Source organism: Aplysia californica, unplaced genomic scaffold, assembly GCF_000002075.1.
Source record: "Aplysia californica isolate F4 #8 unplaced genomic scaffold, AplCal3.0 scaffold00098, whole genome shotgun sequence".
NCBI lineage: Eukaryota > Metazoa > Mollusca > Gastropoda > Aplysiida > Aplysiidae > Aplysia > Aplysia californica.
The window spans coordinates 1,149,672-1,166,013 of record NW_004797368.1 but is presented as its reverse complement, the minus strand read 5'-3'; the positions used below and the strand labels follow the sequence as shown (position 1 = coordinate 1,166,013).

At 41.6% G+C, this 16,342-nt stretch overlaps 1 protein-coding gene across 3 annotated transcripts in view; it reads right to left on the bottom strand.

The window, feature by feature from the left end:
- Positions 1-10,454: 10,454 nt before the first annotated feature.
- Positions 10,455-16,342, bottom strand: part of LOC100533531 (DNA methyltransferase 1) — a 31,753-nt gene continuing 25,865 nt past the window's right edge. For 2 of the 3 annotated variants that reach the window (XM_013080767.2, XM_005095220.3), the window contains 8 exons: positions 15,903-16,026; positions 15,343-15,537; positions 14,390-14,793; positions 13,796-13,916; positions 13,282-13,477; positions 12,677-12,917; positions 11,479-11,595; positions 10,455-11,030 (listed from right to left, as the gene is read on the bottom strand). In XM_013080767.2, the coding sequence (XP_012936221.1) occupies positions 10,701-11,030; positions 11,479-11,595; positions 12,677-12,917; positions 13,282-13,477; positions 13,796-13,916; positions 14,390-14,793; positions 15,343-15,537; positions 15,903-16,026 (1,728 nt within the window). In that variant the 3' untranslated portion in view covers positions 10,455-10,700. The remainder of the gene's footprint in view (positions 11,031-11,478; positions 11,596-12,676; positions 12,918-13,281; positions 13,478-13,795; positions 13,917-14,389; positions 14,794-15,342; positions 15,538-15,902; positions 16,027-16,342) is intronic. The other variant, XM_005095219.3, reaches the window with a different exon arrangement.

Below are 16,342 nucleotides of genomic sequence, written 5' to 3'. Positions count from 1 at the left end.
AGTTACTCAATACGTATGGTTTTTGCTACACGGTACACACATTGTTTTGTTACTGAGATTTTTTTGACTTATGCACACATTCCCTACCTGTTGTTACGGTCACTTTTGGTTTTGCCTTTTGCTGATATGTTCCAATTTTGTCAACTCCGTGATCACTTGTGAAATAGCTGGTGGCCGAGAACACTACGTCTGTCTGAGAACGACATTGGTGACGAGTGATGGTTGTGAGGAGTGAGAGCTGAATATAATGTACACATGGGGAGTATGCAAGGTGGAGTGCTAATAAGTATAAGGTACGTGGTTTGAGTCCCCAAATGAGAGCTGACAGTCTCGAAACTTACAAGAACTTTGTGGGGGGGGGGGGTGCACAAGTGTGTTGTTGTGTGTGCGTGCATGCCAACATGTTGTGTTAGCAGATCAGTGTTTATATGCGTGTGCTCGTATAAGTTATCCTACCTGCCTGAGCGAGGCTTACGTTGTTCTCGACCTTGATGACAAGGAGTCTCGACATTACCTCTACAATGACAATGTTGCTTCTAGTTGTAAATGTAATTCTACGCTGGAACGAATTGTTTAGGGTAGTTTTCTATCGCTTGGTTGGTTCTCAACAACTTGAATCCAGCTGACTAGCTTCAATATAATATGATGGTCAATGATGTCCTTTAGCTACATGTGTGTTGTGGCATCCATCTCCTCCGGTCCGCTGTCTGTACATGATGTATATCACACTCATAGTTCCTGGTTCATTTCACTGTCCATATGTTGCCATCTCGCTACCTCAGAATTACAAAGTTCAGTCAGCTCAGTAGGCCTACCTACTTTTGAGAAATTTGACGTAAAAGATTTTGAGTTTCAAATCATGTCGAGCTTTTTCAAATGCAATTCCTTGAATATCTTGATAATGATTCTTACTATTTTGATAGAGCAATTAGAACATTTGGTTTCTGACCTTATAGTCTTGGTAACTCGAAACGGCCTAAAATGTCAGATAGAACTGTATAATTCTGAGGTAGTGACCTGCTGGTCATTCTCTGAGGGATTATATTCGTGTTGTAATATTTTCTTTTTGTAGTGGTCTTTCTTTTTTACAACTATAACTTACCTCTGAGGGACCTCATAAACTCTTGGGTTATGTGGTCCTGATATATTCAATCAAAATGGTGCAATATAGTGTCTTCTTGGTTTTGTGGTCTTGTGGTCCAGCTGGTTGTGTGTGGAGAATTGATCGGAACCATCTGTGAGACATTTTGACGTTGTGTGGAACATAGTCAGAACCTCATATATCTGTGGATTTCCTTGTCATCTAAAACGTCCACAGACACTTCACTGCCTTAGAATTACAAAGTTATATCTGCTCACTGCCTAATTTTAACAAATATTACCTAAAAATTTGGAGTTTTACAATATGTCAAGCTTTTTCAAATGCAATTCTCAAAATGTGCTTGATTACGACTCCGAATAATTATACGGTTTGGTTTTTTACCTCATGTTCTTAGAGACTCAAAACGGCCAAAAATGTTCGATAGAACTTTGTAATTCTGAGGTAACGACTTGCTCAGTGAGAGTGGGAGGACATTAGAGGTAAAGTCGGAGCAGTGGAGTGTTGTTTGTGTCGCATAAAGAAATATATGATTGCATCAGTCAACCCATGATGGATGAATACCAAATTGTCTTAAATCCCATTACTATTATTTGAAAGAAAGAAAAAAATCGCTATTGAAATTTTGCGTTTTTGTAATTTCTAATGTAATGGTACTCTCTGTGTATATTTTATCTTTGTGGGTTTTAAAAAAATGCCAAATGTAATGTAAAAGTTGTAGAATTGAGTGTACTGTTTAATTTATTCTTTTATCGCTCTTTTATTTCCTAAGTTTGGGCAATTTTGGAAAGTGAAACATTTTTGCTTTCAAGGGTGGATGTATTGTTCTTGGTTTCCGTGTTTTAGGCACTTCAGCATTGTAATTGACAAGACACTCTTTGGTACAGACACAAACGATGCCGGTAAAAAAGTTTGAGATGCCACTGACAGATTGTAGGAACTAGCCTAAAGGTCAACACAACATGTAAGCTGCTCTGTTCCTTTTCTTTCAGACATCTTGCTATAATAGATAAAAATGATAAATAGCATTTATATAGCATAGATTCCCACTCAACTGCAAGCTCTATACGCTTTACAATCTATATTATTACCTCAGCAGACCTGATAGCATTCTGAGACAATCTCAACTTCCTGGGGAAGCCTACAGCATAGCTGCCCACTATCCCGGGCCATCTGTATTTTGTACGGATTTTCTTGAAAAATCGCTGTTGTCCCGGAAATACAGATTTTGACCGACGGTCCCAAAAAATAAAAAATTGGCAAGCATACTTCTAAAACAGAAAAATTAGCCTTCTGTTGCTTGGGAAAATGACGAAAATTCGGGAGATTCCCGAAAAATTCGGGGAGTTGGCAGGTGTGCAGTTTTGACAAAGTCAGCTGATACGCATGCGCGGCGCTCGGCTTCTTCATTTGTTTGAAAAGATGGCGTCAAAACGTTCGGCGATGAGTTCTAAGTCCGACTCTGGACCAAGTGAAGCAAAGAAACCGAAAAGGCAGCAAGTTTTTCTTGACAAATACAAGGTGTCCCTGATAATTAGTCAATGTCCCTGATTTTGAGCTAGGTTGTCCCTGATGGCCACAGAGAGGGGTGGGCAGCTATGTTACAGTACTAGCTGACATTTTTTATAGACGCTAAAACAGTAACCAACAAAAAACTTGTCCATTCCATGAATACAAGTACAGTCAGAGGTGAAAACGTGATATGTGTCATAATCATCACATAGGTAGAAGACAGCTGTTTAGGACCGTATGGTCAGTGAAGGGAAATTTATCAAGACTCCCAGTCAGAATGCTCCACAGCTTTTGGATCCAATTTGTAGATCTTCCCTGCTTTATCTGAGGTGGTCAGAGTGGTTAGTTGTCTTTCTCCACTAATGTGCCGGTCCTTCATATTTGACGTACCTCGTGGTCAACTTAAAAACTGTTGGCTTGTATGTTAGCACGGGCTAACCCAGATTTTGGGGGGTTAAATTTTCACCTACACCAAAAGTGGGCATTGCCCTACCTGTAGGAACAAAGTTTTATTGGTGTGTATATATTTGTTTGGTTATAGAGAAAACTCTCCTTGTCTTTTAAAGAAACTGAACAAGGGGAAAAAACTTTACCTTCGATTTTTTCAAAACAGCATTTTTCGGGATAGCCCCCTTGTGCTTAAAACGACCAATTAGCAGCCTTGCTAAGCTCATGTATTGTCAGTGATGCTTCCCTTCCTTCCTTACCCCTGCACACCTGCTGTTTCTCTTACACAGTATTCTTACGTGCCCTGTACCTCTCCCTCTGGTCCTATTATTAGCTCTGTACTTGGAAGCCCCATTCCAGCTGGCTCTGTTCCCACAGGTCCAGTTCCTGTGTGGTATATTGGGCAAGTTGTTGAAGTCTCATACTCTACAGTGTTCCTCGCGACCATTCGAATGGCTCTTTGTTCCTCTAGTGGAGTAGTTTTAGTTCTAGGTATTGTGTCCTTTTAGATTGAGAATGTGACATGATGTACTTTGATTGTTAACACGTGTTGTAACGTGTAAGTAACATGTCTTGTTGGCGTGTGAGAGAGGCTAATGGTTTGCAAGAGGATAATGCTGTCATGTTACGGTTGTCGGAGTAGATGTGTGTAGATATAATTGTACGTGATGTACCGTACTACGCTGACGCAAATTTTTATAACTGTTTTTCAAGATGTGCGACAATATATTCCATAGATTTCTTGCGTACACTGAATACTATATATGTTTTCTTGATCGTTTATGAATTTTGTTTTGTGGAGGAAGAGGAGACCAGAGAATTTCATTGTGACCAAATCGTATTTGACTTGCAAGTTCTTGCTTCTTTCTCTTACTTTTGTTGTTGATGTACACATGATGATGCATTTGATTTAGCGGTTTCCCTATATCAACATGCGTGGTTCCTTCTGTGGGATGCGGATTTGTGCAGTCCAGGAGTGGAAGGGGGAGGGATTGAAAGCCCTTTTTGTGGGTGTGTGATTGCATAGTCGGGGAAGATCTCAAAAGGGCATGTGGAGTCCCCTTGGGTAGAACTAGAATCCAAGCACTTGAGGTGTCAAGGCTCACAGGACATGGTGAGTTGTGAGTTTCCTCACCAGTACTGTGCACTGTGTCTGATGGTTTGTAAGTGTACAGTGCCTACTACAGTCAGCAGCAGTATGGATTTCCAAAATACGACCCCACAGAGACTGGTTTCTTTGTTTTGGTAAGTGTTTTACGGCACTCGCAACTGCATATAGTCATATGACATGAGCGCGCTGTGTGTTGTACTCTGTGGAGGTGAACAGGAATGCATGATTGTGAAATGTCTGCTGTAGTTAACCCATCATTGAGACTGCAGGTCAGACCTGAAACTGAGGGAGGGCCCCGGGAGAGTTGGAAGGAATGGGATGACAGAGGGTCAGTTGTCCTTTGTAAGGGAGGGAAGGGCTGGGTGGATTCTCATGGGATTGTCCCGGGAGATGATGACAATTTTGACAGTGTTGTGCTTCATAACAGTAACAGATCCAGATAAAAACTTCTAGTCACTTCTGCCTGTACATTCGGAAGCCGTGGTGGTCTTAAAGTGTTAGCCTGGTAGAAGCATGTACTCTTGGTAGTCTTAGATTTACTTACTTAGAATACCGTACCAGTAATGTAGTGAAGAGACTTTGGAGTGACTTTGTTCCCTCCGGCTGCACAGGCCCGCCTCCTGGTGGATGGTGGGGGGGGAAGCCGGGACACCCCCTCGTGGCCCACTTGCCCCCCCACCCCACACCATGTCTCTCCCATCCCCTGAGAACTTCACAAAACACTCAACTACTGTAATAAACGTGATGACATTGTCTCGCAATTACTCCCAACACTTTGCTCTGGGTTTTTCTTGTATTGCTTTAGAGTGTTTACTTTAGTGTCTTGTTTGATCTGTTGCCGATTCTACTATCTGATCTTTTTGCTTGGATGGTTAGAGGATGCCACTGGTAGCTCAGACTTTTTTTCTACCCTTCTGTTTTTGTGACCTAGGTTCGCATGGCGTTCAGAACTTATAACTTTTACGCCTTACTCATAGCTTGTCAGCCGAAAAGTAAAGTGGTCGACTCTCATGAAAAAGGTTCGAATCCTCAAATCATAGTCAGGGATGCCACTGGGATTTTGTTAAAATATTTGAACATTTACAAAGTGACAATGATGCAATCCTCCTGTTACCCCGAAATGTTTGAGCTTCAGAATACGATTCCATGTTTTTAGTTTTAGTAAGAGTTAAGCCTCGCAACTGCATAGTCATATGAGCGCCAAGGGGTGGATGTCAACAGAGAAGTCTTTACAGGGAATCATGCTTACTCTGCTCACCTCTCTAGCTTCAACAGCACAAACTTGCAACACAATAAGGTGATATAAGTGCCGAAGATTAGAGGTGTTAAAAGAGAGTAACAAACACAAAAAAGGAGAGAGGATGATAGTGAATAGGTGTTTGATAGGAAAGAAGAGCAAATCAAGCCAGAGCATCTGCCAACCACCCACATATTATTCCAGAAGACACAAACTAGTTGATGGTGATGATAAACCAACCAGAGATTTAATGGTGGTAAATGATGGTACAAAGTCGACACTTGATCAACACAAGGTTTAATGGCGGTGCAGTAAATGATGGGACCAAAAAAACAAAAAACATCTGACCAACAAGAGGTTTAATGGCGGTAAATGATTGGGGGGATAAAATGACATCTGACAAACAAGAAATTTAATGGCGGTAAATGATGGGACAAAATTGATATTTGAATAAATGGCGGCAAATGAGGGAAAGGATGATGACTGACCAGCATTTTCCAACAAGAATTTAGTGACAAATGATACTACAGTCTACATCTGACCAAAAAGATTTATTATCGGAGCAAAACTGGCCAGTTAACTGCTCTTGCTTGGTCATTTCAGGATTACTTATGGATAATTAACGCGCCCAAAAAAAAAGTTTTTTTTAAATTGAGAACTGTCATAATACAATAATACATAAAAATGCTCTTAAAATTCTTTAAAACCTGCTGCAGTTAAATGTTTTTATGTTCAATACTTCATTTTTTCACAATTTAAAAAAATCTTGATTATCATGTTCCAGAACAGTTCCCTTTGACTTTGAGAAGACTGGGTTAAAACTAAAACAGACAGACGGCACAAACAACTTCAGTATTACTGGTATGAGAGAATAGGCTTCTTTTACTTTTAGAAAAGAGGAATCCTTCAGCCTGTAGTTACTTTAAATGTATAGTTGGATGCTGGTTCTATGGTCAAGCTGAAAAACTGACAAATCTGGTACGGGTTTGGGATCTGGGAGTTCATTACAATAAAAATTATACAGAATAACAATTTTAGCGGCAATACACACAAAAAAAACCTGCAATCACCCCCAGTATATATAATTTTCTTACCGACACTTATTTGAATGTATGTACAATAATTACAACAAATATAAAAGAGTTGTAAATTAAGATTAATGTGTAGAGATTTGCTAAAAATTGACAAATTTTGACCTGCTAATCTATTTGGTAAGTATGCACACTGTCTCTTACAGAGTAAAAGATCTAAAACTTTTCATCTTTATGAAGCAGAAATTCCAATCAACTGACATGCCTTCAGAGAAGTGGCAGAATATCTTTAATTTCAAGATTCAGTATTTCTTACTCACGGAGAAAACATAATGTCTGACCCCTTCCGTTGCAGTAACAGTGGGGCGCGGGTGCATGCATGAACTTTTAATGTGTCATGGTCATATTGAGACCAAATAATCTGGACACATTTTTATTTCAAAGCTAAACATAGAAGAACTGTAATGATAAATGATGACATGCATTTGTGTTGTTATACATTTGTCATTATCAAAAGTTAAAAGGCCGACAAGGCAGCACCAGTAGTCCAGCATGATACCAACTGGGCTACCTCAATCACCGGAGCCTTTCAGTAGTATCAACACTAACAGAAAATATCTCGTCTGAAATGAAAAACAAGAGAGTTGTGTTCAATCAGTCTTTTCAAAATGAGAAGTCACCAGAGAATGTTGACCATGATCAAAGTGGTCGACACAAATCTTTTAAGTGAATGTAAAGGGGGAATGTGAAGTTTTGGTGTGAAAAAACTACAACTACCGGATGAGCCATGAGAGTGAGCATAACTGTTTCCATCTCAGCACAGAGACATCAAACTTTCACATCGTCAATATACACATGTCAAATATGCATTAATTATTTAATTTCAATCACAGGGTGGCATTAGAATACCAAAGACCATAAAGTTTGGAAAAATACTTGCTAAAAGGTTTGTCAAACACATCAAATGCAATCTTACATAAATCAGACACAATTAACATCATAATGATGACAAAATATTTTACAATCTCGTAAATCATTCTCTCATCTCTCCCTCAATCTACAATGGCACAGATGAGGAAAAATGGACATCTTGGTGCAGAAAATAGAAACAAAATGGAGCATAAAATTTTTACCATCAGACCACGTGCAAAATTTGATAAAAGTAGACCTGGCTGATGTACAATATTTATGTGACAAATAAAAATACTGGTGGTACAACATTATTACCATGAAAAGGTTTATAAATGCAATTTAATGCTACGCTGCACAAACGCCTTAGGACAGAAGGAAAAGAGGGGGAGTCACAAGAGCTGCATGTCCACACCGCAACTTTTTTGCCATTTGATTGAAAATCTGGTCCCAGCAAACCAGGTCAAATCAGCCTTTTTTCCTAGATTCGAAGCAAGAGAGGATATCCACAACTTTATACATTTCTTTCATATCTCTTTATCCTATGAATATATATTACTGAGGTTTTTTTGGCTTTTTTTTTCAAATCTGACAAAATATGATTTTTGTTGGACACTAGAGACCCCTCTGGGCTTACCAGTACCTTAGTGTTACGTATTGACTCTTTCCGGAAGTGAACTTTTGTATTACCATAACTTCGGCTTTCAAAAACATCGACTCAAAATTTCGTTTCGTTGAGAGGTCAGCGTTTCGTTGAGAGGTCAGCGTTTCGTTGAGAGGTCAGCCTTTCCTGTCGGTGTGGAGTGAAGTTTTTAATCAGATAGTGTATAAAGAAGACCCCTAACCGAGACTTGACGCATGTCATGGCATGCACCCCATACCGGCACCTGAGGGGTTCTCTGGGGGTCAGTCATCCCCCTATACCAGCACACTCAAATCAAAGCACATTTAGAGATCTAGCTCCTTAGGGCAAAGACGAACTCCTTTGTGTAAACCCCATACCGGACCCTGTGAAGTTCAAGCACCCCATACCGGTGCTTAATGCACTCTATACCAGCACTTGATACACCCCATACCGGCACACTCAATTTGAAAAATTTACAACTGCCTAAAGAGATAACTAGGCGTTTGAAAAGAGGGAAGAAGCAAAGACGAACTCCTTTTGTACAGTGGGCCTAAAACAGAACTTAAGTCTATTGACATACTAAAAAGAACAACCACCAGAACAGACTCACATACATCTTACTCACACATAGGTACATGAATGTTTCATTTTACTCTTCCGCACATATCACAACAAACTAACATGACAAACAAACGTAGTAAAAGGCTTTAGTTCACTCTTTGACATCTTGCTCAACACAGCACTGTCGACCACAACACCCCTTATGATACAACCACAACTCACACATGTCACAACCCACCCACCCATCTTTCACACCCCGCCCCCCACAAGTATGACACGGATTCGGATCTCGCAAAACAATCCCGCCTCCTTTTCATATCCTCTTTCTCTTCCTCCCTCTCTCCTTTTCTTCATCATCTTTGCCTGTACTTTCCTCTTCCTTCCCTTACTCCCACTTCCTTCCCCTGTTGTTTCTTCCCTGCTCTCTGCTTCTCCAACTTCGTTAACCTTTTCTCCTCTTCCTTCTCCACCCTTTTCTCTCTTCCTCTTTTCCACTTTTTCCTTTTTCTTCTCTTCTTCCAATTTCTCCGCCACCTCCCATGCTTTGTACTTTGCCCCTGAGACATACTTAGGGGCCTGAGCCCGCTTCTCTGTGTTGAAACCTTAGAGTTCCAGCTTGCTGGTACGGGCAGGTTGACAAACCAGGGGGCAGGAATGAGTTGATTGTACAAATCAAGGTACTTTCTGTATGCCCCCTCGTTCTCCTTAGGTTCGATTTTGTGCCAATGGCGGACCCAATGCATGTCTGATGCCATCCATCCAGTGGCAATGGTGTGATCAATTAGCTTGTCAAGGACAAAGCAAAAGTGTTGTCCTGAGGCAAATTTTGGGGGGCTAGGGGTGTCACCAGAGTTTCATCTTCCAATGGTCTCAATGCCTGCTCAGACAGACAATAGTCATGGTCCTGGTCATCCACAGGATCCCGAGGTGGTGTTGAAACCAAAGGTAGCTGAAACTCTGCTGCAGGATCCAGTTACAACAAAGAGCAGCGAATGATTTGTGCTGGTAACTAGACACCTTACAAACTGAATAAAAATGCGAAACGAATCCTGCCGGTACGATTACAGAACCAATAGCATTTTTCCCATGACGCATTGCGCATCTGCAAGCTGTAATGGCTGAACGCGGTTCTTACCTTTGGAGATGAAATGGATTATTTCTGCTCTGCTCACACAGGCATCTGATTCTGCTCAAAATTGTTGAACTTGAAAACAAAACAATGTTGCACGCAATTGTATAGCAGACGGCATGCCAGGTTACCACATAATTGTCTGGTTGTCCAATTTTAGGCCAAATACGTGCCAACTGCCGGTATGAGACGGGTGCCGGTAAGCGCAGAGGGGTCTCTAGGTGTTTTTTTCCACTTGAAACAGCAGTTTTGATGCTGTGACACTACAGCAATAAACTAAAGTATTTGGACCAAGCAAGCAGTAATAGACATATATATCAGAGAGGTGAAAAGAAAGTTGTTGGTGGCGCCAACTTCAACTGCACTTCTAGTACAATGAAGGGAGATTCTTTGTGCATGTCACTGTCTTAACAACTAATGCTGAATAATAATGAACACATCCGTGTTACACACTGTTGAACACATTGGTGCAACGCCCACCTAGCCCTGAACACGTCCGTGCAACACACATACATAGCAGAACACATCCAGTCAAGAACACTCCTATTTTTTAACAAAACATTTAACATGCAAGGACCAATACTTTTATGAGAAAAGGGCCCTCAATCTTATCACAAGAACTACCAAGTCATCATGGCCCAGGCATGGACCCTCATAATCAAGTACAGAACAGACATCTAAAAATATTTACTTTTTTGGTGTATAGGAAGTGTTTTTGTTGTGTTTTAGTAAGCGTTTTACGGCACTTGCAACACAGTTGGGTCATATAAGTGCGGAAGATTAGGTGTTTCAAGAGAATTAAAAACACAAAAAAGAACAGATAAGGTAGATAGATGTTGGATAGGAAAGACAGAGCAAACCACATCAGAGCACCCACCAACCACCCTCACAGAAAGTGTGAGATTTGTGAGACGGGTAAGACTGAGACCCACATTCTCCTCCTATATGTAATTATACGACAGTCAAAATCTTTTGTCTGCCACTGGGTATCACTGTCCGACACACATCACACTTGACACAACAGGGACACAGGACACGCCTACGCCAAAGCTGAGCTCGACGAGGCCCCAGCCCCAGCTGTGCCGGAGTCCGCTCCTTTACTTCCTGACTCTTGCTTGCTTTCTGACTCCATATCTTCCACTTCCTCTGAACCTCCACTGCCATTTGATGTAGGCTTCTTCTCCTCTTCTTCTTTCTCCTGGGACGACTCCGGCAAGTCCTTCTCCTCTGTCTTCTCTTCCTCCTTGGCCTTTTCCACTTCTGAGCCAGTTTTCTCTTCCTCTGGGCCATTCTTTTGTTTCCACACCAGACATTTCTTTATCTCCAGCCCGATGGCCCTGCCCATGGGAGGGGGTACAGCATTGCCGATCTGGAGAACAGAAAGTGTCACAAGTCAGGGGAAAAGTATTTTGAAAGTACGTATTGTAGTAGACATCATACATATACCGTATTTTCATCCTCAGGTGGGTAGGTATGTTTGTCATGCAACTGAGGTATTAGTTTTTGTAAGTTTTACGGCTCTTGCAACACAATTAGGTCATATAAGTGCAGAAGATTAGGTGTTATAAGAAAGTAACAAACACAAAAAAGAAGCAGAGGTAAGAATGGTCGACATTTGATAGGAAAGAAGGAGAAAACCACACCAGAACACCAGCCAACCACCCACACTCAGGTATTAGAGGCAGAGGGACAGGAGTTGGTTTTTAAAAATTCATTTTGGTAAAGAGAAGACATTAACATGATAACATTCATTTAGAGCAGGGAAAAAATAAGATAAGAATCAAGAGAGGAAGAAAACAGAGTGTGGGGTCACTTACCTGTCTATGTTTGTCAAGAATATTCCCAAAGAAGCGGTAGGTGTCGGGGAATCCTTGAGAGCGGGCACACTCCCGCACACTGACCACTCGGTGCTGCTCTGGATGCAACACACGACCCTGGGAAGAAAGAACACAAGAGGGGATGATGATGCTGCAAAAGATAATATATCATCACAAAATTTTAACTGATAAACCAACTACAATCATACAAAATACTGCATGAGTAAATTTCTCTTCCCAGCGGATAACAATGACAAAGAAAACAGCAACACTGACAGTTAAGCAATGCTTTCGGGGATACATTTCAAAGGAAAGTAACCACACTGCAACACACTAGTCACTTTAAAGGCAATGCTCCTCTGTAACTGTTGATATGCAATCTGTCATGGTAATAATAATGTCCATTATTAACCCAACTGGCATATCATGTACCTGGCCACAAGAACAGATGCAGAATAAAAGATGGCTTCCTGAGCAGTAGAATCTTAGCACATGTGTTTGTCATTCTAATCAACAAGTTGAATTCTCTTGTTTGTTTGTGCCTTCAAGATCTACAAAATACCACATCAACAATAACCAAAGTATAAATTCTGACAACTGGACCCAGAAGAGCTGCAAACAACTTGAACTCAACAAAATCGGGGAGAATTTCCCAAACATTCACAATGGTGAGCAAAAACAAGCACATAAATGCAGATTTAGAACTTCCTCCTCCTAACTTGAAGAGTCCTTCTCTGCCCAGTTCCTACAAGATGCCAAGTTCTTCGCCTTCAGTAGGCCCTATCTCATGTCTAACTCAGAATTACACCGTGGGAACTATAACCTAACTAGAGAGCAAGGAGCAAAATCTAGATGATAGAAAGTCTTTTGAGCTAAGCCACTGGACTCGTACACCAACACATAGTCAGCCTGGGGTCACAGGAGAAATGCATGACCCACGGTCAGTCAGGGGTCACAGAAGAACCCACGGTCAGTCAGGGGTCACAGAAGATGATATGCATGATCTGAGGTCAGACAGGGGTCACAGAAGTAGATGACAGGGGTCACAGAAGTAGATGATATGCATGAGGTCAGACAGGGGTCAGAGGAGAAATGTTATGCATGACCCAAGGCCACAGAAGAAGATATGCATGACTTTGGGTCAGTGAGGGGTCACAGGAGGAATCTCAGGAATCTGAGGATGAGACATTATGCTCACCTGTTTGCCCATGGGCTCAGGGTTAGTGACTGTTGTACTGAAGAAACCGTCCCATTCCAGGCGGCCATAGAGCCCGGCCCAGTGGTTGTGCCGGTTGCCCGTGTGTGGGAGGCACCAGGGGATGAGGGTGTTGAACTGGCGGTCAAGTGGGTCACACACCCGGCCCGTCGCACAGGCGCACACACCGCGGCGCTGACCGTTGGAGCCTTTGCCGTTACGCTTGTCTGGGTGAGTGTACAGCCTGGTGACAAATGTCACATATTTTAGTAAGAGTTTTACGACACAACACAAATTGGTCACATAAGTGCTGAAGGTTAGAAAATAATACTAAAGAGTAGCATACAAAGAAAAAAAGGAGGAGAGATAAGGACGATAGATGTTTGATAGGTAACAAGGAGAACACCGCTAATAGGAAACCAGGAGACACCAGAAAACTTGCCAACCACCCACAAAGTCACATGATTGAAAAAAACAAATCCTAAAACATTTGTGCGGTGTGGCACTGGACTGTAATTACCTTTTCATGCTAATAATATTGTACCACTAGTATTTCTATTAGTCACATATTCACTATTGTAAATCAGCCCTACATCAGGCCTACTCACAGCTTTTTGGCTTTGGATCCGTCAGAGAGACGTATCTCCAGGTTGGGCAAGTCTCGCCAATCAGAGCCCGGCACAAGAGGAATGTGGGTCATGCGCGCTGCCACCAGGGGGCTCATCTCCTTACAGACGTGGTCCCGCAGGATCGGCTGGTGCTGGTGGCCCCGGATCAGGCGCTGGAAGTGAGTCTGGGCATCGCCTGAACGTGGACACGAACACATGAACAGATCTTTGAGTTTAAGTAAGTGTTTTATGGCATTTGCAACACAATTACATCATATAAGTGCTGAAGGTAAAAGATTACCATACACACAGAAATGAAGAGATAAGGACGATCTGTGTTTGATTCGAAAGAAGGAGCAAACAACACCAAAAACCATCCATTCAAAAGGTGTTTTTAAAATGGAGATGTGACAAGAAAGCACTGAGGTCACGATATGCTCAAGTCAACATATATGTAAATCAATAATATGCTGTACATTACATTTACACAGAGCTGCTAAGTAAAAATTCTGACCTTTGTATGAGATCTCCTCTGCCTTAGCCCCGTTCTTGATCTCAGGTAAATCTGACATTGCGTCGCGGACAGTAATGGTACGATACGGCGTCGACGTCATGTTCTTGATGTTAGAGTTGAACTGTTGGGAAATTTGAATAACGGTGATAAATGTTGCAAAGTTTAGAAATGTGAACAATGTGTTAATATGTGCATTACAAACTGCAGTTAAAGGCATTTTTAAAAGCCATTCACTCAAAAAAAGTTCATTTACACTTTTCTCTTAATTTTCCTTTGGACATTATTTTTGAACTTCAAATACCACATATTTCAAACTTCACAAAGAGTCTAACCTGTCTAACGTCTAGAGCAAGAACCTCTTTTTTCCCACAAGTAGGGTAACTGATCAAGCTATCGATTTAGCAAATTAAAAAATTTGGCCCTAAAAATGAAAAAAGGTGTTTTGTCAGCTAAGGGCAGTTCTAAGGCATATCTTTATGGTATGGAACAAGATACATATCCTCGAGGGTAAAATAACCATGTAATTGAGCATTTGGTTAATTCGTTATGTGCAGAAACAAGCTGAGTTTCTCATAGCTTAGAGCAACCACTGACCTTCCTGTCGTCCACCATGACCGAGAGCTGCATGGCCCGTGGTGCAAACGTGTGCTGGGGCTCTGGGTACACAGGAAGTTTCTCCCCCGGAGCAGCGGCCAGGATAATAGCTCTCCTGCGAGTCTGAGCCACGCCGTAACTCCCGGCCTGCAGCACACCAAACGTACACTGGTAGCCCATGCGCACCAGACACCGCAGCGCCAGCTTCAGCACCATGCTGCGCTTGAAGGACACAAAGTTGCGCACATTCTCGAGGAGGAAGAACCGCGGCCGGTAGTAGTCACAGTAGCTGAGGTAGGAGGCGATCAGAGAGTTCTTGAACTTGGAGTACTCTCGTGAGTTGAACCTGTTCATTCCGCTGAATCCCTGACAGGGCGGGCCTCCACACAACAGCTCCACCTCCCCTGTGAGCACGAATAAATATGAATAAATAAATATTACACAACAAACAATAAATAAACAACACATAAATAAATATACACAACAAACAAAAAATAAATATTGCACAACAAACAATAAATAAACAACAAACAAATAAATATACACAACGAACGATGGTTGGACTCTGAGACTAAGGGTGTGCGAGTTCTGTAATATTTTTTGTTGCTTTATTGTTGTCACAAGTGTTTCACAGCACTTGCAACACAATGAGGTCATACAACTGCTGAAAAATAAAGGTTTTACAAGAGAGTAACAAACACAAAAAAGAAGGAGGGGAGATGAGTACGATAGGCGTTTGATAGGAAAGAAGGAGCAAACCACACCAGAGTACCCGCAAACCACCCACTGTGATAATTTTCTTCGAAATTTTTTTAGCTAAAATAATAAAAAATTTGTGAGAACTACAACAGTAAAGAACGAACAGTAAAACTGATTATATTCCCCAAGCCGGCACACGAGCAGACAGGTAGAGAAAGTTTTAACAGTAACAACAAAGTCTCAGACAAACCAACCTTTCTGCGGCAGTTTCTGTCCCAGTTCGTCAGTGGTCTCCCCGAGCATGACGCGCTGCAGCAGGAGGTTACAGTCGTCGGTGAACACGGTACAGCCCGGGTTGTTCAGCCGGAACGCTTGGGCTGCCGGTTCCTCCTTCTCGATGGCCCAGCGGCTCTCGGCCAAGCCGGCCTGATGGAAGCCCTCCGACAAACCTGAGGGGAGGAGTTTGTTCATCGCGATGTCAGAACCAATACAAAACTCACATCAACACAAGTTCTGACAATTACTTCCCTTCATCTTCTTCAATATCTGTGTTTTCCGTTATCACGGTTTAAGATAAGATAAAATGAGATGATGATACTTTATTGTCCCAGAGGGAAATTTTTCTTGGCTGAACAGGAATGGTAAAACCACATGCAGGTATACTTAGAATTTAAATTATATATTACTCTCATTAAAAACAATACTCAAATCATGTGATGTGTCAAACACATTTGTCAACCCAAGATGATATATTCGAGGCATCCATGTGCAACAGTACAGAAATCCCAAATTAGAACTTAAAATGAGTACCCACCACCACATCCAGCGAAAACGTCCAGCGTTCTCAGTTTGTGAATCTCAACCTTGTCCTCCTCAGAAGCCTCCTTTGATGGTTCTGCCTTGCTCGACTTGCCTTTGCCTTTTCCTTTGCCTTTCCCCTGAAGGGGGGAAAAAAAAAAAAAAAAGAGTCTGAATGTTGTCTGCTACGTTACAAAGGCCTGTGTAGAAACATAAAACATATGTCATGAACACTTCTATCAGTCATGTTGGGAAGAGAAAATCTCCACTAAATCGAAAGAAAAAAACAAAAGGGATCTTCCGGAAAATTCATTAACATTAACAGTACATCAAAAGTGTAAGGCACAACTGATATCACTGTTTTGAATTGCTTTCTTAGATGAAGAGCACGTTAATAAAAAAAATTTCTGGAAAAAATACCTGGCCACATACAAAACAAAAAGAACAACGGGACAA